Source organism: Macaca thibetana, chromosome 14, assembly GCF_024542745.1.
Source record: "Macaca thibetana thibetana isolate TM-01 chromosome 14, ASM2454274v1, whole genome shotgun sequence".
In the NCBI taxonomy this organism is placed as follows: Eukaryota; Metazoa; Chordata; class Mammalia; order Primates; family Cercopithecidae; genus Macaca; species Macaca thibetana.
Genome location: NC_065591.1, coordinates 3,777,039 through 3,802,975, shown reverse-complemented (window position 1 = coordinate 3,802,975; position 25,937 = coordinate 3,777,039). Strand labels below are relative to the sequence as shown.

The 25,937-nt window shown below is 55.5% G+C and overlaps 2 protein-coding genes across 4 annotated transcripts in view; one reads left to right on the top strand and one right to left on the bottom strand.

The window, feature by feature from the left end:
* NADSYN1 (NAD synthetase 1) overlaps window positions 1-25,937 on the top strand; it is a 559,458-nt gene that overhangs the window by 12,202 nt on the left and 521,319 nt on the right. The window lies entirely within an intron of this gene.
* Window positions 1-25,937, bottom strand: part of SHANK2 (SH3 and multiple ankyrin repeat domains 2) — a 666,329-nt gene that overhangs the window by 344,533 nt on the left and 295,859 nt on the right. For 2 of the 3 annotated variants that reach the window (XM_050758103.1, XM_050758102.1), the window contains exons 12-13: window positions 14,881-15,199; window positions 1,303-1,472 (exon numbers count right to left, since the gene is read on the bottom strand). In XM_050758103.1, the coding sequence (XP_050614060.1) occupies window positions 1,303-1,472; window positions 14,881-15,199 (489 nt within the window). Of the gene's footprint in view, window positions 1-1,302; window positions 1,473-14,880; window positions 15,200-20,617; window positions 21,409-25,937 lie in introns of those variants that run through there. The other variant, XM_050758104.1, reaches the window with a different exon arrangement.

Below are 25,937 nucleotides of genomic sequence, written 5' to 3'. Positions count from 1 at the left end.
CGGCCCTAAAACAAGTTTTTAATGAATAAAAAAACTCAACAGAGTAATAGGAGGTCTTGGCAAATAAAAGGCAACAATAAAAATAGATACCTGGAAAAGCTAGCAAACATAATTTCTGAAATTATAAAACTCAAAAGATGGACTTAACAGCTAAAGGGACATTTCAAAGCAAAGGGTAAGTGAACTTAAACAATAACCAATAGAAATGATCTAATGTAAAGAAAAATGACTGAAAAAAATGAATAGAGCTCCAGGGACTTGTTTGATGCTATCAAATGATGAAATATGTGTGCAGCAGGAACACCGGCCATCAGGCATGAGGGCGGGACTCTGCCGTCATTAGAATGTTCCAGTAACCCAGGTCAAGCTGACCTGATCAGTGTGCAGCATGGAGAAAGGAACTGAGTCAATTACCTGCTGGGGGCCAGGCGGCAGCCAGCTGAGGAGGGCAGGATTTGAACTGGGCCTACTGACCCCTAAGGGCCACACCTTCCACCCGTGCCACGCATCTTCTGGAAGCCCGCCCTCCAACGTCAGGGCCTGGGTGTGCTGGCCACGTGTGCTGGGCCTTTCTTGCTGCACCCAGTGAGTTCCCTACCACCCCACACAACCCCTGCAGCCCACACCTGCCATGTTGCTTCTGCTGCGTGCCTCAGATGCCACCACTGCCAACTTCCCTCCAACCCTACTTTTATCTTCCTGCAGTACCTCACACACCTGATTTCCCCTGGGCAGAAACTATCGCTGGCTCCCCAGTACCCCAGGAACAACGTCTAACCCCTTGACCCGGTGTTGACAATGGCCCCCCCAGAGGCTTCTCAACGCTGGTTCCCAGGATTCTACTTTGAGAATCTTTCCTTCCAAGCTGGTAGACTTCCTTCCTTTGAACACTGCAGGCCCCAGGCCTCAGGTCACACCGGACCATCTACCTGGAGACCCCAAAGCTGACCCATGCCAGGGCCCGCCCCGACACTTCAGACTTAGGGGATTCCAGATGGAAAGGTGTTCTGCTCTTCAGCGCCCTCATCTGGCTCCCCCACTGCACTTCTCAAGTGGAATCTCATTCCCGATGGGCGTGTCCTCATCGATCCCTGAGACCCAGCACTGAGGATGCCGCAGCAGCTTCCTGGAGAGTGAGGGAAAGGATCTGGGACCGTCACTCTGTTCCCCATTCCTGTCCTTCCAGGGGTCTGTACTTTCCATGGAGAAGCAGTGCCTTGGACATCGTCCCCACAGCAGGCTGGCTGAAAAGCCCCAGCCTGACCTCACTCCAGGAGCAGAGGACAACCAGCAGACACTGACCTTTGACCCTGTCGCCACGGTGAAGGGGGATCTCGCCGTCGACTTGGGGTTGGTATGGCTTGACGGCGACGAAGAGCCTCCCGGGCACGGCACTGTAGAGCTTCCGCTTGGGCCCCGGGTACTCGAAGGCCGAAAGTGAGTCCTTGTTGGCACCAGCAGCAAAAGGCGACCTGGACCAGGCAAGAGGGGCAGCGAGAGAGACAGCAGAGTCACGAGGTCACAAGCTACCCTCCAAGAACCACAGCCACGCCATTCAACACACACCGCGCCTCGGCAGGCCACGTGAGAACTCCTGACGCCAGACAGTGAGGAAGACGGGAATGGGCTGGGGCAGCACTGTGGTCAGAGATTCAGGCAGATCCAGCAATCCCACTCGTGGGTCTGCCCCGCACGGATAGACAGCAGCCACTCGGGGAGACATTTGCACACCCGCGTTCACAGTGGCACCGTTCACAGCAGCCCAAGGGTCCCTCCACAGAATAATGGAGAGACACAGGGTGGTCCAAACACACAATGGAACGCCGTTTAGCCTCCATCAGGAAGTAAACTCTGGGCCGGGCGTGGTGGCTCACACCTGTAATCCCAGCACTTTGAGAGGCCAAGGTGGGCGGAGTTCCGGAGTTCGGGAGTTCGGGACCAGCATGGCCAACATGGTGAAACCTCGTCTTTACTAAAAATTCAAAAACTAGCTGAATGTGGTGGGCACCAGTAATCCCAGCTACCGGAAAGGCTGAGGCGGGAGAATCGCTTGAACCCAGGAGGCAGAGGTTGCAGTGAGCCGAGATCGCACCATTGCACTCCAGCCTGGGTGACAGAGTGAGACTCTGTATCCAAAAAAGAAAAAAGGAAGCAAATTCTGACACAGGCTACACCACGGGTGAACCTTGGGGACACTGCTCAGTGAGATATGCCAGACACAATAGAACACAGACTGTGTGATCCCAGCCATGCGAGGGCCCGAGAGCCGTCAGATTCATGGACACAGAAAGTAGAATGGGGGGTGCCGGGGGCTGGTGGAGAGAATGGGGAGTGAGGGTTCAATGGGGACACAGTTTTGGTTTCACAAGATGAGAAAGTTCTGGAGATGGATGGTGGTGATGGCTGCACAGCACTCAAATGTATTCCACTGAATGCCACTGGACTGTGCACTTCAAAATGGTTCTAAGGTGGTAAATTACATGTTACATATATTTTGCCACTATTTTACTTCATTTTTTAATTTTTTTTGAGACAAAGTCTTGCTCTGTCACCCAGGGTGGAGTGCAATGGCGTGATCTCGGTTCACTGCAATCTCCGCCTCCTGGCTTCAAACGATTCTCCTGCCTCAGCCTCCTGAGTAGCTGGGACTACAGGCGCCCACCACCATGCCCTGCTAATTTTTGTACTTTTAGTAGAGACGGGGTTTCACCATGTTGGCCAGCCTGGTCTCAAACTTCTGGCCTCAAATGATCCGCCCACCTCGGCCTCCCAAAGTGCTGAAGTTACAGGCGTGAGCCACCACACCTGGCCTATTTTGCCACTATTTTTAAAAAGACTAGCCTGGGCAACATGACAAAACCTCATTTCTACAAAACAAAAACAAACAAACAAAAATTGGCCAGGTATGGTGGTGTGCATTGCATTTGTGGTTCTCGCTACTTGGGAGGCTCAGGCCGGAGAATCACTTGTGGCCAGGAGGTCGAGGCTGCAGTGAGCCATGACTGCACCACTGCACTCCAGCCTGGGTGACAGAGTGAGATCCTGTCTCAAAAAAACAAAACAAAACAAAAAAACAAAAAAAACCCAAAGAGACTCAGGTGGAGAAAGAGATCCAGGAAGGCCCTGGGTGTCCGACATTTTATCCACCTCCCTGTGAGCGTCAGTCACACCCGACGAGGAAGCACCCAGGACCTTCCATCAAAATCGCTCATGACCTCGGTTCTCTCAGTGCGGTTCCCAGTGTCCCCAGTGAAACACACAAGAGGAACGAATATCCGTTCTTGCTGTCTGTCACTGATTTTGCACAGAGCTATGTTTTCAACCTGACTTCTACACCCGACAGTGAGACACACCTTAACAGGGCCCAGCGACAGGACATGCTGCACAAAGTACTCTGAGATGCACCTGCACAGTGGCCAGGACGGGAGTCCTTAAAAACAAACGCATTCACAGGAAGAAGCTGGCCAGGATTTCAGGACAGCCCTCCCAGGCACATGCTCAGAAAGACAGGGAAAGCGTCCACCTGCAGCTGGCACCCTCCAATAGGGCGCTGGCCAAGGGAAGCGAGTGGTCTCTGACCATGGTTCCCTTCCCAAACTTTAGGTGCTGTGGCCTCTGAGGCGATGGAGGCAGCATTGACCTTTCTATGAGGACAGGGAGGAAGGACCCATGCACACAGGGACCCATGCAAAAAGGGCTTGTAGGGAAGTTCTAGAAGCGGATGTGACTAGCCTCTTTTGGCACTTAATGTGAGCCTCCCCCTCATCATGCGCCTTCACTACTGTAATCACCCGACACATGTGTCCCTGATAATTGCCTTAGAGTTTGCTCTGTGCTTGTATAAAATTACAAAAGGGCAATGGGGCTGTATTTAGTTCTGCTGCTTACTCCTTCTCTCAGCATTAGGATGGTGAGATCTGGTCACAGGGACCTTACCCATGTCAGTGTGTTTGAGGAGCCAGGGCTCCATGTACTCTGATGACTCTGTAGGGAGTAGACTGGGCCTCAACGCTCAGTCTGTCTGCCTGACTCCAAATCTCAGATTTGTCCTGAAACCATGGGGAGCCGAGACAGGGCAGGACAGTGGCCTCTTCTGGAACAGGTGGGCATCTTGGATGCTTACCTGGGCTCTGAGGACATTGAGAGATGGGGGAGGCTGCAGGCAGCTAGGACTTCCCTGTCCCCTGTCCCTAGGATGCCATTCCTCCCCCAAGTCACAGCCACAAATGTGGCAGTCACAGACTCCTGGGGGCACAGGTGTGCTGTCACTGCCACACAGCCTGGGCACAAGATGGAGCCCACCGGGCACGGTGTGGCACAGCAGCACATCAATGTGCACAGCCAGGAGAATTCCAAAGGACCACTGTTCCCCATCGATGGACATCATTTATCCCCAAACACCCCAGGAGTTCCTGGAGCAGGAACTCCTGCAAAAGCCAAGTTTGGTGGCCTCCTTTTGTCCAAAGGCGTAGCTCAGTGAGCCACCAGGGAGCAGAGGGAAAGGACACTGGGCACTTCCTGCTCTGCAAGGGGAGCTGAGAAACCCAACAGCAGTGCTGGGCCAGGCCCCCATCTGAGAGGCTTCCCTGCCAGCCTTCCCAGCCGTCTGCACGTGCACCAGCACTCAGACGCATTCATTCAGCTCAGCCTGACTCAGGGCTGGACTGGCGCAGGACCCAGAGCTGGGAGGGATGGGAGCCTGCACTGCAGGCACTGAGCATCTCACAGCTGTTTCCTCTCTGGCTCCCAGGCCAGCAGGGATGTGGGGAGGAGAATCCCGGCAACCAAGGGGACTCCGGGAGAATACAGCACCCCAGGGTCAGAATTCCTCCTCTCCTTGAACTTCCCTTAATGCACCTGCCCACATCTGCCCCGAGTGATGAAGCCAGCAAGGCCAGTGACCATCATGGGCTCTGTGGACGGCCTGAACCTCCCGTTACTCCCAGGCTGATCTGCCCCAGTTGTGTGACCTTCAGTGAGTCACTTTACCTCTCTGAGCCTTAATTTTCTTATTTGTAAAATAGGTGGTAGAGGGTGGGGGGAATCCCCACCCCCTGTGGTTGCTGGGAGCATACAGGAGAAAATGCAGATGAAAAGCTCAGTTCTCAGCCCCACTGCAGCTCCGAGGGCAGTCACTGTCTCTGCATTGACCATCATCCAGGCTGGACGGGCAGCAGCCAGAACGAAGGGCTATGCTGACATCATCTCAACCCCCCTGTCCTGGCTGGGGGTGTCATATGGGCGCTTGGAGGAGCTGGATGCATTAGGCCCCATCAGGACTGAAGATCAGTCCTAGAGATGGGGTCACACGTGGCCCCAGTGTCCCCGGGCGCCATGGATGCTCTTGAGCAGGTGGAGTGGCTGCAGGTCAGGTCAGCCCAGCCCCAGGATCAGTCCCCAAGCACCCGGATAGGTGGACTCCAGGGGGAGCAAGGTGAGGCACATGGGCTTCCTCCCGAGGGGAAAGGGTGGGTCAAAGTCTAGAGCAAAAATCAGATGGACAGGGCTGACAGTAGCTGGGGCAGGGCAGAGGGTGAGCCACAGAGCAGGAGTCGCAGGATCTGTTCACAACTGTTATATGGCTGACACAGCAGCTGCTTAAGTCCAGAACTCAGGAACCAAACGAGGAGTGTGTCTTCTCAGGTCTTCCACACCCAAGGAGCTTCTGCAAGGAATCCCACGGCCCCACTGTGCATCCTCAACAGCAGCTGGCAGGGGAGACTAAGCCTGCCCTACTCGAGAAGTCAGTTAACTTCATCAGTTAATCCATCCACTCATCTCTTCTCCGTTATCCATCCAGTCTCCTTCCATCTGCCCAACTACCTGTTCTTCCATCCATCCACCACTCATCTACCCACTATCCATCATCCATCCATCCATCCATCCATCCACCCACCCACCCATCCATCCATCATCTATCCATCCATCATCCATCCACTCATCCATCCATTATCTATTCATCCATCCATCCATTCATCCAACATCCATCTACCCATCCATCCACCATTCATTCATCCATCCATCTATCCATCCATCCACCCATCTATTCATCCATCATCTATCCATCCATCATCCATCTACCCATCCATCCACCATTCATTCATCCATCCATCTTATCATTTTTCTGAACATCTATTCACTCATCTACCCAAAGTTCAGAAAGACCTGGCCTGAAGCCCAGCTGACCACTTACTATCCACCATTGGACAAGTCAGCTAACCTCTCAAAGCCTTAACCTCCCCATCAGAAAAGGGGATGATCAGGAGGAACTGTGAGAATGCACTCTGCCAGGTGTTATGCAAACATCAGCACCTTCACACTGCCCTGCTGCAGCTGCAAAGTCGGTAACTAAGTGCCTGTCTCACCTCACTGCTCCAGCTGGCACCAGTGTGTGTCACTTGACAGAGAAGTCAAAGTGAACACAGCTCCAACTCTGAAGTTCTGTTTCTTGATTCTCTTTGCAGGAATCAATTCTCTAACCCATCAATCCCATGGCCTGGAAAACCTTTATCTAAAAACAGGAAAGCCTTATTTCTTCCAGACCACAGTGGTGTGCATGGTTCTAGGACATGATTACCGGCAGTGACATGCGATTCCACCCAAATGCTCACATGTCTTCCTATTGTTAATTTGAACCTCAAAGAGTCCCATAAAGGCAGCGGTGAGAATCTCTGTCCCCATTTTACAGGTGAGAAAATGGAGGCTCCATAAATGGTGACTTGGGTATGGAAATACAGACTTGGGTATGGAAATACAGGGTTCCTTGCTCTGTCTGGTGACAGAATGAGGTGAACAAGATCTCATCTGCTGCAAGGTGTCTTATCCTTGTGATGTCTCATTTGATGAACTACATCTTCCTGCTGGGCCCCACTCTTCCCACGGCAGCCACAGACAGCAGCAGAAGCCAGGCCTCTGCAGCCCAGGGAGAAGAGTGGCTGCCCTACTCAGGAGACATGGCACCCGGGCCACGCTGGGGGTCCCTCCTGCTGTCCTGCCTGCACAGTGAGGACTGGTCTGAAGTTCCTGCACCCCAATCTGTCCATGTTTTCCTTATGCTCTAGCCAAGAACAACCAGGAGGGATTCTAACCAACTTGTTTTGGTATAAGGGCCAAATCACTGAATTCTTAAAATGAAAAAATTGGTAATCTTCTCGGTGGGGTGACTTGGATCAGTGAAGTGCGCCATTTCCCAGCCAGCCTGGGTGAACAGGAACTGGTCGACATACTGACCTTTTTCCATTCATTCATTCACCAGTCAGTTACACATTCATTCATTTATCCAGCAAGTACTCTGTGGGTGGGCTGTGAGCCCATAGCCATGTGGGTCTGCAGACCACCGTGAATGGTAGACACGGATGCAGGCCTCATGGAGCTGACTGTCAACTGGGCAGAAGCACAGGTCAGCAGATGCATTTCCGCTCATCTGAGGGGTCGGAGCAGACAGAAGGTGGAGGTGGGGAGCCCCACTGCGGGGCCCCTGTGGCCATCCCAGCGGAGCCTCTGATGTGTAGAGTTGTGAAAGAGTTGGAGGTATCAAGAGGCACAATCACCCAGGCCTGGGACCTACTCAAGGTGGGTGTCCCCAAGCCCTGTGCATCTCGGGCCTGAGGGCTTCACTCTGCCTCTGTGGTTCTGGTGACAGCATCTCTGAGGATGCACAATGGGGACTTGGGATTATTTGCAACATCTCACCTTGCTGGCTGCAGTGACTGCTTCAGGGCCAGGACTTGAGGTCAAGGTTAGAGTCCACAGGGCCTCCCCACAAAGGGCTAAGAGAGGGGAGAGCCGGATGGTGCAGAGAGAAGGCCAAGGCTGTGGGAAAGGCTCTGCAGGGATGTTCGGGGAGAAATGGATGGCACACGGCACAGTGGTGCCGGGGAACGAGCACCAGCTCACCCTGGATGCAGCCTCAGGGCTGGGCTGGAGCAGACAAGAAGGTGGAGGTGGGGAGCCCCACTGAGGTGCCCCTGTGGCCATACCAGGGGAGCTGGGGGAGCCCCTGATGTGTAGAGTTGTGAGAGAGTTGGAGGTATCAAGAGGCACAATCACCCAGGCCTGGGACCTATTCAAGATGGGTGTGTCTCCCAGGTTACGGCTCATACGGAAGATGGCAGTAGGGGAACAGAGAAAGCTGTCAGCTCAGGTCTCTGGCACAGAGGGCAGCATAGCAAACGCAGGAGGTCCCAAGCCCTTAGCATCTGACAAATGTTACTAAATGTTGTTGGCTGGGCTGACAGTTGTTTTAAAGTTGAAGGTTCAGACCCTGTGTCATCTCCTGTCTGGTCAACATTGCCTCCCTCCCTGGCTTCCCAGATCTGTGAAAGTCAGCCCGTACCCAAGCCCTGCGTGTCTCGGGCCTGAGGGCTTCACTCTGCCTCTGTGGTTCTGGTGACAGCATCTCTGAGGATGCACAATGGGGACCCAGGATTATTTGCAACGTCTCAGCTTGCTGGCTGCAGTGACTGCTTCAGGGATGGGCACAGGACACTGGCTGCCCCTCCATCTGGCCACGGCTCCCTGCCAGGCTAATCCTGGGCACAGGTGAAAGTCAGGCCAGGCCTGGTGGCTCAGCCCTGTAATCCCAGCACTTTGGGAGGCTGAGGCGGGTAGATCACCTGAGGTCAGGAGTTGGAGACCAGCGTGGCCAACATGGCGAAACCCCATCTCTACTAAAAACACAAAACTTAGCTGGGCGTGGTGGAGCACGCCTGTAAGCCCAGCTACCTGGGAGGCTGAGGCAGGAGAATCACTTGAACCTGGGAGGTGGAGGTTGCAGTGAGTCAAGATCATGACACTGCACTTCAGCCTGGGCGACAGAGTGAGACTCTGTCTCAAAAAAAAGAAAAGAGAAAGTCAGGGTCACTGGGAGAGCTCCCAACTCCACACCTCACCCCCACTCTGCTAGCAGGGCCCAGCCACCCCCACTTTTTAGGTCAGGATGATGGGGCACAGGAGGGCAAGCAGGAGCCACAGTCCTGGCACTGACTCAAAACTACTCTGCTGGACCCTCACCGGCAGTGTCCCAGGATGGCCAATGCCCCCTCTGCCCATTTCATCCACCTGAAACCCTGAATGCAGCTGCACCTCAGATCCCATGCCAAGTTCAGGAAAACAGAGGTCACTGGGTCAAAGACGGGCTTCCCAGAGCCCCACCAGGTCCTACAGGGGTCCAGCCCCTGCCTGTGTGGCCAGGTGGGTGCCACTGTCCTTCACGAGTGCAATGGACGAGGTGTGGACAGGGCTGCAGCATTCATCTCCACCAACTGAACTCGAAAGCACGAGTCTGTCTTCCCTGCCGAGCTGACCCCACCCAAGAAACATTCTTGAAAGAGAGGGTGGCCAGGACGTTCCCTGGTGGGTGAGGCAAGAGCAGCCCTTGGGACCGGCTGCCACTTTGTAGAAATACATCGAGAGTTGTTCTGAACCTGGGCAGGCCAACCAGCCCCTTGGCAGCTGGGAGAGATCCAGAAGGAACAGGGACGCCCCCACCCCACGCACTCCTAGAGCAGGGACTTGGGTGTCTCAGGAATATTCTCAGATCGTGGCCCAGCAGTGCCAGTGGGCGCCACCAGAGGGCGCACCCCAGATGCGGAGCTGGCTGAGCCTCATACCTGAGGGAGCAGAGCTGTGCAGGTGCACTGGCTCCCACCCTCCTGGGCCAGCACCTCTAGGAGGACGGGAGCGCGCGCGTACACACACACACACACACACACACACACACACACACACACACACACACACGAAAATGAGGAGGAGAAGGAGGGGGGAGGAACAAGGGACAGGTGGGCAGGAGAGACCGTGGGGGAGGATGGGGACAGGGACAAGAGTGGGGCATGTTCCTCTCTCTGCCTCAGAGGGACAGCCCTGCCACAGGTTCTGGTTCACCCGGGAGGGGCTTGTGCAGTGATGGGCAGCGAGGGACCCTGCAGTGTCTCCATTGAGAGCCCTCACCTCCCAGCAGACACTGACCGTCCACAGTTCGGCCCCCTCACACCCCTTGCAGCCCCCTTCCTGTTACACCATCACTGCAACACCAGTTCCCAGGTTGGGCCCGGCGAGCTCCTCGGGGTGCTCACCATTGTGCAAACTGGCTCAGGGCGGCTTTGAACCAGGGTTGGCACCTCCATACAGGAAGCAGACTCTGCCCGCAGCTCTGAGCCCAGGCCAGGAGGCACTGGGTTGCTTGGTGCCAGCAGGAGTCCCAGTGGGGGCCTTGGGGAGGCTGGGAGGCCTCCCTGAACTCCATCAAGGCTGCATTTGAGGGAGTGACCTGAGGCTGGTTCTGACCACACTGCCACACCCACTGCAGTCCTGGCCAAGGTTTCTGGGTCTTTGGGTCAGCGTTTAGGCAAATAAGTCTGGCCCGAGAGGGGTGCTGAGCATAAGCAGGGGGACATGGGGCCTGGCCAGTCACCTCCCTGTCCAGGACAGTCACCCTCCTCCTACCTGGCCATCTCTGCTTCCTCTGCTTCTTAGCCCAAGCAGGCCTCTGCCACCGGGACAATAACACCTGATGCCCTCTGGTCCCTGCCCTACGGGAGCCAGCGGGGGTCTTTCTAAACTGTCCATGGTGAGGATGAAGTTGAAGACGACCCTAAGAACGGCCGATGCTTCTGCAGAACTGAAGACTCTCTATGAGCAGCTGTGGATCTCAGTGCAGGCCGGGTGCTGAATGCCACTTAATCCACCCAGCACACACAGGAGGGGGCGAAAGTCATCAGCCCCACGTTACACAGGAGAAAACAGAGGCACAGAACCGACAAGTGACTTGCCCAAAGTCACCTGGCAGGTAGGCAGAGCCAGGGAGCCCTGGCGGTCAGCACCGCTTGGGGGATGGTCAGCATCGCTTGGGGGATGGTCAGCATCGCTTGGGGGATGGTCAGCACCGGCTGCTCAGCATGGGCTGATGGGCAGCTGCCCCACCCCCGAGACAGGAGGAAGCAGGGAGGGCTTTCCCCTCCACAGCAGAGAGAGCACGCTGTCACCTATGCTTCTGATGGCAACCAGAAAGAGCTCTGGGGCACCCAGGGCCCCAGATACTGGGAGCCAGCAGCCTCCCTGAAAGTGCCCTGTTAGTGCCGCACAGCCAGCGCCCATTGCCCTAGGAAAGAGCTGGCTTTTCAGGAATAGTAGGGCAGGCGCACAAGGCATGGGGCTGTGCTCTGAGCTTCAAGGATGAACAAGAAGCAGAGGGGCTCAGCCACCTCCTGGAGCCTCCAAAAGGCCCTGGGCTGGGTTGCACGGCTCTGTGATCCACCATCCAGCATCACCAGGGCTGGCCGAATGAGCGTTTCCCTATCTCAGTAAAGGCCACTTCCACACTGGGCCCTCAGTCCACAGCCAGGAAGCAGACAGCTCTGGCCGGGCCCCCTCCCCTGGCTGTACCTCGTCTGCAGGACATTCAGACCAAGTGTGCTCAGGGCACCAGCCTTTGCACCCCGGCTGCGTCACCTGAATGTCCCTGTGCCCGGCATGGGCCTGGGTAACTGCTCCATAAACAAACAATGTGCAATGAACTGGCTCCCTTCTGTACCCCCTCACCGTGCAAAGACGCTTCTGCCCCCCAAGTGCATATGGCCCTATGCAGGGACAGAACACAACAATGGCACCCGCATGGCCCACTCTCATCCCAGGGGACCTCAAAAAGAGGCCTGGAGAAGCATGCCTGCCTCCAACTCTCCATCCCACCTGGTCACCTCAAAGGCAAATGCTCACTATTGCTGTCCCATAGGAGGGGACGCCAGTGCCACTGGCAGGTCCTAGTTAGGACACAGGTCTTGAGGGAAGGACCTCTCAGCTCATTAGTGCCCACCCAGAGGGTTCCTCCCGCAGCACAGCTACTGCTACCATTGAGGGTGCTGAGTCCCAGACAGATGGATATGGACAGGGAAGCTGTGAGGGGGTGGGGAAAGGGAAAAAGACGGGAACGAGGCCAAGGAAGACGGGACTGACGGGTCAGGGCCACCAGGTAAGAACAGGGCCCCTCGACTCGGGACAGGCAGTGGCCCACAGTTAGGGGGACCGGCTGTCCTGATTTTAGCACTGGAAGTCCCACATCACAGGCAAACCTGAATGGTTGGTCACTCTACCAATGGTTCTGGGTGACAAAGGGGACAGTCTTGGCCAAGCTCTGGGCCTTGGACTGGACACGGACCTGAACTCTAAGAACCAATGTGGAATGAGCCCTGGCTGGACAAGGTGCTGTGTGAGGCGGCCACCCTGAACAACTTTAGCTGATCTCCAGAAAAACCTGAAGGTGGTCTTTCTGGGACCTTTTTTTTTGAGAAGGAGTCTCGCTCTGTCACTCAGGCCAGAGTGCAGTGGTGCCATCTCAGCTCACTGCAACCCCCGCCTCCCGGGTTCAAGAGATTCTCCTGCCTCAGCCTCCCGAGTAGCTGGGATTACAGGCGTGTGCCACCACATCCAGCTCATTTTTGTATTTTTAGTAGAGATGGAGTTTTACTGTGTTGGCCAGGCTGGTTTTGAACTCCTGACCTGAAGTGATCCACCCACCTTGGTTTCCCAAAGTGCTGGGGATTACAGGCATGAGCCACTGCACCCGGCCCCTTATTTTATAATTGACAAAGAAGAGGCAGATTGGGTTTTAGCTGCCCAAGGTTACACAGCTATACAACGGTACAGTCCCGAAGTGTGTATGCAAGAGGCCAGGCAATGAGCATTTGAGGCAGGCTGATCACCATGATGACCACACACACACACAATGATTCTCTCTCCTTAACATGCACACGCATGTCTACACACCTGCATGCACGAAGACAAATGCACACACACACACAAAAACACAAAAATGCGTGCACATACGTACACAGGCATGCACATACAAAAATGCACACACACATGTGTACTCCATCCTCTGCTCCCCACACATGAAAAGGGAAACAGGGACGGTCAGACCGTAGTTGCAATACACCTGGCAGATTCTCTCTCTCCTGAGTCACATCTCGTTTACAGCTGGCTCAAGTCCCTGGCCATGTTGCCTTTGCTCTCTTATTAGATTTTGTACTGGGCGAAAGGGACACACACTTTTTTAAAACTGTAGTCAGAAGTCTCGCTAAGTGTGCGAAGTGCAATTGGCTGCCTCGGGGGAGCCCTTTAATTTAGCTTCCCACTGTTCTCAGCACCTGGGACTCTTCCCTCGGGGTCCTTCCAAGCAGGAATCTAGACCAGAGACAGCTGGACCTCCTCGTTTGGCTCTGGTGGGAAGCGTCCATGGGCTAAAGGCCAAAGCGTTGAGAGGATGGGGGTCCATCAGCTCTAAGAGGGTCAGGGCTGGACCCTGCCTAGGGGCCAGGAGAAGTGGGCTCTCACCGGCACCTTCTCCCCCCCGGCCTCCTTGGCTGTGACTCCAAAGCTTGGGCTGCTGGTCATAGTCAGGGTGATCAGCCCCTCCTGGGACAACGTGACGCACTGACCCCTCCTCCAACTCATGTGGAGCCTGCCACGTGGAGCCCCTGGGGGCAGGGGTGGTGGCGGTCTTCCTCCCTGACATCCCTGACCTTAGCTGGCAACAGAGCGTGACCCAGGCCTGCAACACTCCCCACAGCCAGGCTGTGGACCCCGAGAGGCTTTGAGGCCAGGGAGGAAACAGGAAGCAGGTAGGATGGGGGCGAGAGTCAGGGGCCCCAGCACTGAACGCCGACATCACCGAAAACACGGCAACAGCCGGGGAAGCACAAGTCCAAGGCCCAAACCCGAGGGAGTGCCAAGTCCCCAGACTCCAGAGCCAGGGGCCTGTGCCGAGTCCTGCCCTTGCTACATTCCGGCTGTGTGACCTTGGGCTCCTCGTAGAGGCATCCTGCAGCAAGGAAGCCAGCACGGTGATCTCCTGGAGCAGCAGTGCCCATAAGAACCTGGAGGCGTCTGCGGCAACGGCCGCTGCCCCTGCAGGCGCAACTTTCATGGATGGAACCAACACCAACCCCAGCACCTGGGGCCCCGACAATGAGCGGACCCCTGGGAAGTCTCTTCCTCGCCTGAAAATTCCAGGAGGCGGCGTGAGAAAGGCAGAGACCTGCTTGGGAGTTGGAGCTCTGAGTGCAAATCCAGTTCCCCTGGCTGCTCGGGAGGCAGGAAAGTCGGGAGAGACCCAGACCTGGAGTTGGATGCCCAGTGGGGTGCTGGGCAGGAGACCACAGGCAGGTCCCAAAGTCTGCCCTATGCTGCCCATGTCCTTGTCTAGGAAATGGAACAAGGCACAGGCTCCTGTCACCTGGGGCTGCCTCAGAGACTGACGGAGCTGCCCTCTGTGCTCCTGCCATGCTCGGCCCAGGCCTGCAAGAGCTCCCCTGTGGGTAGCACTACCTGAGACCATGCCTGCAGCTGCTGAGACAGCCAGATACCAGAGCCCTGAGCCAGCCTCTCCGGCCCCCAGTATCCTCCTCTGGGCTGGGTTTCTCCCTGCCACCCGTGTGCACCCTCACTTTGAATACGGTGTGTCTGCAGGCTTGCAAACGTGGCCCTCGGGAGGGCACGCACCCCTGACCAGGCTTGCAACCCTGCCTCTCTCCCTCTTGACATTTCACTTAGGACCAAAAAGTCAGTGCACAAGGAAAGGAAACGGGACCCAAGACACCAGCTGCATCCCCAGCCCACCCCAGGACGCTCAGCCTCCATAACCGCCCCGAGCTATCATCATGGGCCTCCATGAGGCTCGGGAAGGTGACCCCAGTCCCCATGCGGGAGACAGTGTCAGCAGGGACACTGGGCAAAACTCAGGTATGAAAGTGTCCTCAACACCTGCATTGGAATAAAATGGGCTTCCTTCTTTCCTTCTCAACCTCTGGGCCAGCCCCAAGTTGGAGGAGCTGGGACCCCCAGCACATGGTGGTCTCCCTCCCCTTGGCATGTGCCACTCCTTACCCGACATGCCAGAGAGGCTGCGGCCTCTTGCCGTCCTCGCCTGTGCCGCCCAGCCTGTTGAGCGATGGGGACCGGCTGCGGGGCCCGGGCACGTAGCTCCCGATGGTCTTCGCGGCCCCCTCAGGCTTGCTGGGCATCTGCTGCAGCAGCTGGGGTGAGAGGCTGCGGTGCGAGGTGGCCGTGGAGCAGACGGCCCACTCGGGAGCGCTGGCATTGAGGTTGTTGTCACTGTTGGAGCGCAGCAGGACCCGGGGGGCGGCCAGCGTGTTGGGGGGCCGCCGCCGGCGGTTGGAGTACGCCGGGGCCTCTCGGAAGGGCACTGGGGAGAAGAACAGCAAGAAAGGCCGGTGAGTGCATCCGTGTCGCGGTCCGCTGGGTGGGGACCCTAGGGAGGTGCAGGCCTGTGTGCGTCCAAGCCCCCATGCGAGCCCAGCAGAGGGGAGCTGTGAGTTCTGGGCCGAGACCCCAGCTGGACTCCACCAGGCCCAGAACTCACCCCTGACATGGAAGCAGAGAGGCAGGCTGGGGACAGAGAACGTCTCCATGGCAAGGAGCTCAAGCCAGTGCTTCACATGGAAGGGACACGGGGTCTGAGCTTCCATCTGGCCCGTGAGACGTCCGGCTGGCTTGGGCATGTGTAAGGATGGGCCGCGCCATCACACAAAGCAGGAGTGCACCGAGCTGCCTGCCACAGGGCCCCTCTCCTCACAGCCTAAGCTGGGCCTCTGTGATGGGCTGAAATTGATGTCCTAACCCCCCGTTTTCAAAACACGCCAATATTTGCAGGTAAGGTCTTTACAGAGATAACCTGGGTGGAGGGGCATTAGTGGGGACCCTGATCTCATAGGACTGGGGTCCTTATAAGAAGAGGCGATGAGGACACACACAGAGGGATCTCCCCATGAGGACACAGGGAGAAGGTGGCATCTGCAAGCCACAAAAGGAGCCTCAGGAGGAACCAGCCCTGCGATGACCTGATCTCAGATTTCTAGTCCTCGGGACTGGGAGGTGTAAATATCTGTTTTTTGTTTGTTTGTTTGTTTTTTGTTGCTGCTGCTGTTGTTTTTGAGACAGAGTCTCGCCCTGTCACCTAGGCTGGAGTGCAGTGGCACAACCTTGGCTCACTGCAGCCTCTGCCTCCCAGGCTCAAGCAATTCTCCTGCCTCAGCCTCCTGAGTAGCTGGGATTACAGGTGCCCTGCCACCATGCCTGCTCATTTTTCTATTTTTGGTAAAGATGGGGTTTCACCATGTTGGCCAGGCTGGTCTTGAACTCCTGATCTTGTGATCTGCCTGCCTTGGTCTCCCAAAGTACTGAGATTACAGGCGTAAGCCACCGCACCCGGCCAAGATCTGGGGTTTAAGCCACCTGTCTGTCTGTGGTGTTCTACCATGCAGCCTGAGCCAACCATGCAGTCTCCGAGTCTACTGGCTGGATGATTCAATCTCAGTCTTTACTAAGAAGGCGCCTTCCTCCCTCCCACCAAGTGGGGACTGTGTGAGGAGGCAGGGGCTGAGCACCACTTATCTGACATCCTACAAAGCTCTAGACGGGGCCAGGCCCTCACTCTCCTGACTCAATGAGCCCAGGGACTCAGAATGAGAGCAACAGCCCCTGGGAGCTTTGAGGGGTGGCAGCCACACCACAGCTGCCTTGGGTCACCCAGAGTTCCTGAAACGGCAAGCGTCCTTTCCAAGACAGAGGACCTCCTGAAAGGCAGCCCTCCAAGCTCTGCAGGAAACAGCAGAAACCACCACCACCGGCTGGCCAAAGGCACGGGCTTCTTCCTGGCCCGTGATAATCACGCCTGCAGCAGCTTTTCACTGGCTACAGGATTCAGCCCTTAGGCTTAAGCCACGCTTGGCTCCAAAGTTTGCACTGACAGGACCAGGGCTACCATCTGACAAACTGCAAGGCAAGAGAAAACACACGCCCTCCCTGGGAGTGGGTCTGGGGGGACCTTCATGCCTCAGAGGAGAAGAATCTCACAAGTAGTTTGGGACACAGGTGGCAATGACGAAGGTCTTGGGGACATGGATGGTGCTGGCAGAACTCACGGGGGATAGAGGTGGCGCTGGCAGAGTTCACAGGGACGAAGATGGCACTGGCAGAGCTCATGAAGGAAGTTGCACTGGCAGAGCTCATGAGGGTCAGAGGTAGCACTGGCAGAGCTCATGGGAGTAAGAGGTGGCACTGGCAGAGCTCATGACGGTCAGAGGTGGCACTGGCAGAGCTCATGGGGGTAAGAGGTGGCACTGGCAGAGCTCATGAGGGTCAGAGGTGGCACTGGCAGAGCTCATGAGGGTCAGAGGTAGTGCTGGCAGAGCTCATGGGGGTAAGAGGTGGTGTTGGCACAGTTCATGGGGGACAGAGGTAGCGCTGGCAGAGCTCATGGGGGTAAGAGGTGGTGTTGGCAGAGCTCATGAGGTACAGAGGTGGCACTGGCAGAGCTCATGGGTGTAAGAGGTGGCACTGGCAGAGCTCATGGGGGACAGAGGTGGTGCTGGCAGAGCTCATGGGGGTAAGAGGTGGAGTTGGCAGAGCTCATGAGGTACAGAGGTAGCACTGGCAGAGCTCATGGGGGTAAGAGGTGGCACTGGCAGAGCTCATGAGGCACAGAGGTGGTGCTGGCAGAGTTCATGAGGGTCAGAGGTAGCACTGGCAGAGCTCATGGGGGTAAGAGGTGGAGTTGGCAGAGCTCATGAGGTACAGAGGTGGCACTGGCAGAGCTCATGGGGGTAAGAGGTGGCACTAGCAGAGCTCATGAGGGACAGAGGTGGTGCTGGCAGAGTTCATGAGGGTCAGAGGTAGCACTGGCAGAGCTCATGGGGGTAAGAGGTGGCACTGGCAGAGCTCATGGGGGTAAGAGGTGGCACTGGCAGAGCTCATGAGGGTCAGAGGTAGTGCTGGCAGAGCTCATGGGGGTAAGAGGTGGTGCTGGCAGAGCCCATAAGGGTCAGAGGTAGCGCTGGCAGAGCTCATGGGGGTAAGAGGTAGCACTGGCAGAGCTCATGAGGGTCAGAGGTGGAGTTGGCAGAGCTCATGAGGGACAGAGGTAGCACTGGCAGAGCTCATGAGGGTCAGAGGTGGTGCTGGCAGAGCTCATGAGGGACAGAGGTAGCGCTGGCAGAGCTCATGAGGGTCAGAGATGGCGCTGGTAGAGCTCATGAGAAACAAGTGGTGCTGGCAGAGCTCACAGGGACAAAGATGGCATTAGCAGAGCTCATGAGGAAAAGAAGTCACGCTGGCAGACCTCACTAAGGACAGAAGTGGTCCTGGCAGAGCTCCTGGGGGAAAGAGGTAGCTCTGGCAGAGTTCATGGGGGACAGGGTTCGCACTGGCAGAGCTCACTAAAGATAGAGGTGGCACTGACAGAGCTCCTGAGGACAGAGGAGGTGCTGGCAGAGCTCATGGGGGATGGAGGGTGCTGGCACTGCTCACGGGAAACAGCTGAGACCCAGCACACCTTCCCCACCTCCCCAGGACATAGGGCAGTCCTGGAGACAGAGCTAGAGCCAAGCCTGGGGAGCCGCACAGAGCTGCGCAAAGCGTCCTGAGGTTGGACACTGGACTTGGCACAGTCGGACGTCAGTGCCTGCTGTTGGTAAGAACCTGGAGGTGGCACACTGGGGAGGTCGCGGTCTCACACCTGCTCTGATCTGGCTCCTCTGTGAAGTCTTTCTGTCGTTGAAGATGCCCTGCTAAGCAGCCGGGGCTCCTCAGCGGGGACTTTGATCCCACTCCTAATTTCTCAAAGCACATGGATCCATGAACGCCACCCAGGTGGCCGGGGAGAGACAAGGAACGGAAAAGACTGACGGCACCCTCCGTGGACACCTCTCCTTCCAAAGACCCTTGAGGGGCTTGGCCTGGGATCCGCAGCCACCACCCACGAGTAAAACCTCATCCCTGGGACAGGTCACCGAGTCTGTGTTTTGTTGGTCATGAGGGAAAACCACATTGGGGCCCCTCCCTCGGGACCGGCAGAGACTAAAAAAAAACCCTGTAGATCACTGAGTGTTCGCATGGAGGCTTACAAAGATACGACTGGCCCAGAGGGCTTCCGGGTGATCTGGGAACTGCCTGTCATTGGAGGGGGCTGGGCGGGTGGATTAAAAGACCTTGCAAAGGGCTGATGAGCCCACAGTCTCAGAGAACGATTATCTTTCATTTACAGAGATTACGTGTTGGAAGACTGTATTGGTGTGAGAGCCAAAATCTCAAACAGACACAGCCAGCAGGAAGCAGCCGCAGAACCCCCAGCTTCCTGGGGCACCCAGGAGAGGCCAGGGCTCTCCCTACCCACGTGAAGGAGACATCACAGGGCCCCCAGTCACGGAAACGCTGCCTCCCACAGCCGACTGCCTCACGCCCAGCCTCCCCGCCCTGACAATACAGCCAATTCTCTTTTTCTGACCCTTGTAACTGGGGGAGGTGTGCACAGCCTTCATAGCAAGTGATGGCATTTGGGGGAGTCCTGGCAGTTGCTAAGATAAACTCATTAGGAAAGAGAAGTCTATGGAAGAACAGAACAGATACAGAATTAACCTAACACCAAAACCCCCAAATTTTCAGGCTGTTCATGGATTATAAAAATCGAAGTCCCGGAAGGTGAATTTTGGTGAATAATGTCAGAAAATGGGCACAGACAAAGGTGGTTATTTATATACATTCCTAAGACTCTGTCAGAAGAGTAGGGATTTAGAGAAGGGGAAGAATTCGCATGGGGGGGCCACCCTTGGAGGATTAAGGAATAAAAGAGCTGGGACATTTTCAAATACATTTTACTCTGTGGACCAGGCAAGTTACTCAAACGAAATCTCACCGGTGACATCAGTGCGAACATTTTAACGAAAATCACCTCGCTTAATTACCAAGATTCATATTAAATTAGTTTCCTGAGTACTGAAATGTCTTCAGTGTTTATTTTGCTAGAAGCTGGGGCTGGGAAGTACCTTCCTCATTTCTTTAAAGTCACATCTTTATATGATATCTGATTTCCTAAAATGAGAGCTCTCTGACAAAACTGGAACCATCCATGGAAATGATGATTTTTGTGAAAAGGGTTAAATATAACTGTTTTCTGTCTGAAAATGATTAATATTCCACCCAACTGTTTCCTTCTTTCAGGCAATCTGCACACTCTAAGTAGGTGGATATTTTCTTAGCTGGCTTACATGCATTTATTTATACATTTTTTCCCCACAATAAAAATTACACAAGGTATGACAAAGAGCATGTGCACTTTTAAAGTTGGCCACGCTCCCTTCCCATCCACTCCATGTAACTGCAACCCAGGGATGGGAGAGCCGGGAGCGGCTCGGAAGGTAGCCACCCATTCAGTGCAGCCAGCCATGTGCCCCGACCTGCCTTGGCCAGTGCCTAGCAGCTCTCTGGTCACTGAGGACTACAGTCAAAACTTCCTTTATTTTCCCTAGGACTTAGTTCCTAACACGCTCCGTGGCACGGTCCCCACGGATGGCCATTCCAGAATGCAATCCCACAAGGGCTGAGGGCTTGAAAGCAGCACACAATAAGGCAAGACCTTCCACAGCGTTACATCCGGACCAACTCAAACCAAACCATATCCCAAACCAAAGTAATTATCCCCTGACATGCCAGGGATTAACAACTGGCAATTTTAGGAGGAACTGGAGTCCTCCCTCTCCCCTACCCCGAGAATCAGCAAGCAGCTGCTAATTCCCATGCACCCGGCTCCCGACAGCTTTTTCCTTACCTTCCTTCTTGGTGAAGGCATTTAACAAAGACTTCATTTTCCCTCTGACTTTGGCAGCGGTCCGCTCATTATATAACCTTCCTGGATGGGAGGAAGGACAGGCGTGCAGCCCGGCCCCTCGGTGCTAGAGCAGCTGGGACCCGGGGAGAGGTGGCGGGTGTCTGGGCACGGTGCACTTCCGAGCATAGCTGGGCATGCCAGACCCAGCGTGCTGGTGACAAAGCCCACCCCATATTCTGTCTGTCAGCTGGGAACCAACTGCACGTAGACGGGCTGCTCTCAAACCCGGCTACCTCTCGCGGCGCGCGTCATGTGAGCCGGGCTACTCTGCTTTTGTGCTCAGGGCATTGAGGAAGAGGCACCGCGGAGGGTTAACGCAGATCAGGCGTCCTCGAGCTGGCAGCTGGGAGACGCCGGGAGGCATGAGTGATCTCAAGCCCCAGTTATCCAAGGAAACTCGGGCTGGTGCTGGGCGCTCCATGCGCCTGTGCCTAAATATAATGCACTGTGCTTTTCTATTTTTTTTAAAAAAAATTTTAAAGAAAAAGCCAAGTTTGTTTGTCAGCTAGCAGATGTGGTAAGACAGACAAGGGGGAGGGAAGCATCCAAGTACCAGATAAGCTTCACACCAGACCCACGTTCCCCGGGCAGACATGGCCAGCATTCTGGAATTTCTGAACACGACCTATATTTCTGTTCAAAAGAATCAGACACAAGTGCCCATGACTTCTCTGGCTCCCCCTCCATCGAGGTAATTACCCTGGAAAAAACAGGACTCCACCCCCTCCTAGTTTTTTTTTTTTTTTTTTTAAAGAGAGAGATAAAAAGACAATTAAACTGAGACCCTGCCAAGGATGGCCCCGATTCCAGGCAGCTGATAAAAGCGAGCTCCTCAGGGTCACTTTAGGCATTTCCAACCCAGCAGAAGAAGAGAAAAGAGGAAAGCGATCCCTTGGAAGCCCTACGTGGAGAAAGTCAGATTTATAAAGCGAACACAGAGAAGTGGATGCAGGCTGGTGCCCTATGGCAGGTGGACAGTGCATTATTTCTACACCAGGAGAAGGAGCTTCCTGAAGCTACATGGAGCATCCAGGGGCAAGGTTCTGTTGCCTGATGCCTCTGCTGGGCTGTAATTTAGTGTGCTGTTTTTTTGTTTTTTTTTTCCTGGTTGCTAAGAGAACTGCTTCAGAAATTTAAAACATACACACACACAGACACACACAGACACATACACACACACCCAAAATCGGAGAAAGATGAGACAAGACAAGGAAAAAGCAACCAGAGCACTGAAGTTTAATTCCATATGGTTGACACACTTCGTGTCAATAAAAATGGCGCTGTGAGAACGAGAAGGCTGGCCTCCCCCAGGAGCCTTTCCCCGACGGCATACCGGGGACGGGACAGCGGCATTCCTCGGTGAGGGCCTCTCAGCAGAGACTGCCACAGAATCACTGAGGGTAGCCCTGTATCAGCTGAGCACCCGAACAGCATCTCTTGGCCGGGCGTGGTGGCTCACGCCTGTAATCCCAGCGCTTCGGAAGGTGGAGGCGGGTGAATTGCTTGAGCCCAGGAATTTGAGACCAGACTGGGCAACACAGTGAGACCCCGTTTCCATGAAAAATAATTTAAAAACATTAGCCGGGTGTGGTCGTGCGCCTGTGGTCCCAGCTACTCAGGAGGCTGAGGCAGGAGGATTGCTTGAGCCTAGGAGTTCAAGGCTGCAGTGAGCTATGACTGTCCACTGCACACCAGCCTGGGGACAGAGCAAGACTTTGTCTCCAAAAACAAACAAACAAACCCCACAGAAACCCAGAAATAGCAATAAACCTCATCTCTTATTTAACTCACACAACTCATGAGCCATGTCAAAACTCTGCCAGGGGTGACATTCTCACCCTACCATACGTCGCCAAATCACAAAACCGAGTGAGTCGAAGCCATTTCTAAGACTTGCATTAAGAAATCGTTCTGAGGTCAGAGTCACCAGCGTGTCCCACAGGGTTCATGCACTTGGACACTGTGAGCAAGGCTCAACGGCTTCCAGAAGAACCTTCCTCAGATGCACAAAGCCTCCCCTACTTTGAGAGGCCTGACGATGTGTCCTCAGGGTGGACCAGCCAGGGGGGCCAGAAGCTTTCCAGATGGTGAGTGTCTAGTTCATTGCTATGTGCTGGCCTGGCTGCCTGCCCTGGCTGGCGAGCGCTGGGAGGCTGGGACGGGGATGCCACCGTGTCCGTATTGGTGTGTAGAGGGAGCTCCTCCAAGGCTGGGGGACCCGGCTGGTCGTGTGCTCAGCCACGTGAGCCCAGAGAACTCACCAAAGCTCAGGGAACTCTCGGGGAGACTCAGTGACGCTCAACACCACCTCCATCTGCCACTGATCGATTCCCTCCCAAAAGCAGAGAGCCTCATCCCAAGCCAAGTTTCTGAGCCAATCACTGCTCTGGCATTACTGCCTTTGCGGCCTGCAGCAGCGCGGGCAGAGCCTGCACGTTTTTGGGCTGGTGAGGCCAGGATGGCCCTTGGCCTGAGGCCAGTGGTGTCCTGTCATCGTTGGCTGCCTTGCTGGCCACGGATGACCTTGGGTGGAGGGTGTGGGGAAGAAGCCACTTCCCGGGGGCCATGCGACAATCTTGCATCTGTTCTGGACAGATGCAGGGGACAAGATGGAGCCTTTTTCCCCTCGCAGGGGCCTCCAATGTCAAATATGCCAAAGGACCAAGAAAAGGTCCTGCCCTGTCTAAACCAGAGTAGAACCTAGAACCTCTGGACGGGAGCCATGCAGCAGCACCCACAGCTGGCCCAGACAGGACCCTCAGCGACCGCCATCATGTGTGTGTGCAGCTGCCGCTCCTGGAGGGGCATTTACTCACAAGCAGGAGGCCAGGCAAGGGTTCCACGAACCTTGAGCTGCCCAGGGAGAAGGGAAGGAGCCTTCCCGAGACAAGGCCCCGTCACCAGGAACACGGCTGGCTTCCATCCCTGGTGTCCCTCTACCCCACCCCTGCACCCCATGTCCCATCCGGTTTGGGGGCATGTGCAGAAGACAGCCAGCCAGATCTGAAGACCCAGGCCTGCTTCTCAGGCTGTGCAGGGGTGAGGGGCGGGGCACGATGAGGCTTTGGACACTGGACGATTTGAGGAACCCAGGGAACACCCCCAGGCTAAAGGATCCCTTTTCCCGACACCTTCAATTCTTTCAATAAGCAGACAACTTTTCCCACCCACACTCGCAGGAGGCTGAGTAAACCATTCACAAAGATCAGGAGCAGCAGTGGCTCCATCAGTCTCATGCACAGACCTACTGAGTGCCCGGCCCTGGGCCAAGCTCTGCCACACAGGGGTCTTCTGGTCAACCCCACAGAAATCCTGCAGAGGGTATTGGGTCATTCTTGACACCACCCTCCTGGCCATGTGGTAGGCTCTCCATGGATACTTCCAGCGACAGGGGGCTCACTACGTGTGTGCAGGGGTTCTCGCTGTCAAAGACGCGGGCAGCAGCATATATGAACCTCCTTCTCCCACACCCACCACCTGCCCCCTTCCCCAGTGGGTGCAGACCACTTCCTCAATTGCCAGGAAGTCTGGCACTGAAGGCACAGTCTCTGCCTCGACAAACACAAACCCCTGTGCAGCCTCCAGGGCGGTTTTCATGTGGTGTCCCCGTCCCTGCCCTCCTGGGGGAATATTTCTCTTCCAGCCCTGGGATGTGTCCATGGGAACATCAGCATTCCTTCTGCCCCTCGTTTTATGAGCGCATTTGCAGCTTGAAGCCTGCCCTGCCTGCCTGGCTGGGCGGGAAGTTCTGCGTGGACAAACGTTTGGTGTGAGTGTTTGGGGTCTGGGCCCTCACAGACATCCATACTTGGGGTTATTGCAGGAGACAGGCGCACCCCTGAGACCCAGGTAGACGGTTCGCACCCTCCTGCTATCTGCACACAGGCCCGGCCCTTCACCCTCCGAGCCACGGAGACCCAGAAACCTGCCACAGACCAGGTGACCTTGGAGAGCTGGGGCAGCAGAGGCAGAGGCGGGAGCAGAGCCTCTCGCAGAACTCCGGGAACTCACTAGCACCGCTCCCATCTCTAAAACAAGGATTCCGAGGACGACCGAGTGCTAGTGGTTGAGATGAAAATTAAGACGAAGATAAAAGACGAAACTTAAAAACCCATTTTCCCATGAGGCTTCCAGAAATCTTTTTCTCTGAGAAAAGCCTCAGGCTTTGGGTCCCTGAGACCAGCAGGAAGGCTGGCAGATGAGACGGACGAGGTTCAGAGAGGCTGAGCGCTAAGCTGCCCCGGGTCCAGGAAGGGTCAGATATCACTGCTGCACCCACATAGGTTTCCATGCGTTGGAGCCCAAATGCCCACAGCATGGTTGAGCCTTCCCTTCCTTCCGCCTTTAGACCCTCTGTTCCTACAGCGGTCCTGTGTGGAGGGCCTACGACGACGCTGCAGGCTTGTGCTGGCCACGTTCCTACTGAATGCAGATGAGGTTTTATTTCAAACGGATTTCATTCTGGAAAAGGGAGAGATTGGAGGGGAAGAACTTCCGGGTGTGAGCTGGGCTGGGGGCAGGCGGGTAGCAGAGAGGGTGGCAATGGGAGTGGTTGGTGATGAAGCTATTTGCCTGCCTGCCCACACGCCCACCCATCCCAAAACGCAGGCAAGCACCTTTCGAGTCTGTTTGTTGTCCATGGACAGACTGAAAACCAGGAGAAAAGAGGAGAGGGAGGCTCTGAAGTCAGAGTTTCCAGAAAGGAAAAGGGTCACCCCCAAATGAACCCCAAACTCTCAGCCACCCAACCTGGCGCCACAGACACCAACTCAGCTCCATTCAGCCCAGCTCCAGTGCCTGGCCCTTGGTGCTTTGTGAGCCAGTGACATTCAAAGCCCCGTGCCCCTTTCCCTCCCTCCCTGCACCCCCTGCCCACGAGCACCCCACAGATTCACCCCATACACTGCACCACCCCCTCAAACCCTGAGACTCACTAAGCCCTTTATTTGCCATGTCTTTTGACAACTGCTTGACAACGGGCTGAAAATAATTTCACTTCTTGCATAAAAAAAAGCTCTTCGCACATCAGAACATTTCAAGGTGCTCCAAAGTCCTGGCGGAGAGGCCGTACCAGGTGTTATAGACGTGCCTGGTGAGACTCAGAGGTGCGCATGGGTCTCAGAAATGCCCCCCGTTCAGTGGCGATCAGACACCCACCTCCACTTGCTGTGGCTTCAGTGCCCATGTGGTTTGGAAAGAACCGGACGTGGGAGTCAAGATGCGGGTTTGGGTGCTGACTCTGTCTCATGACCCCTGCAGC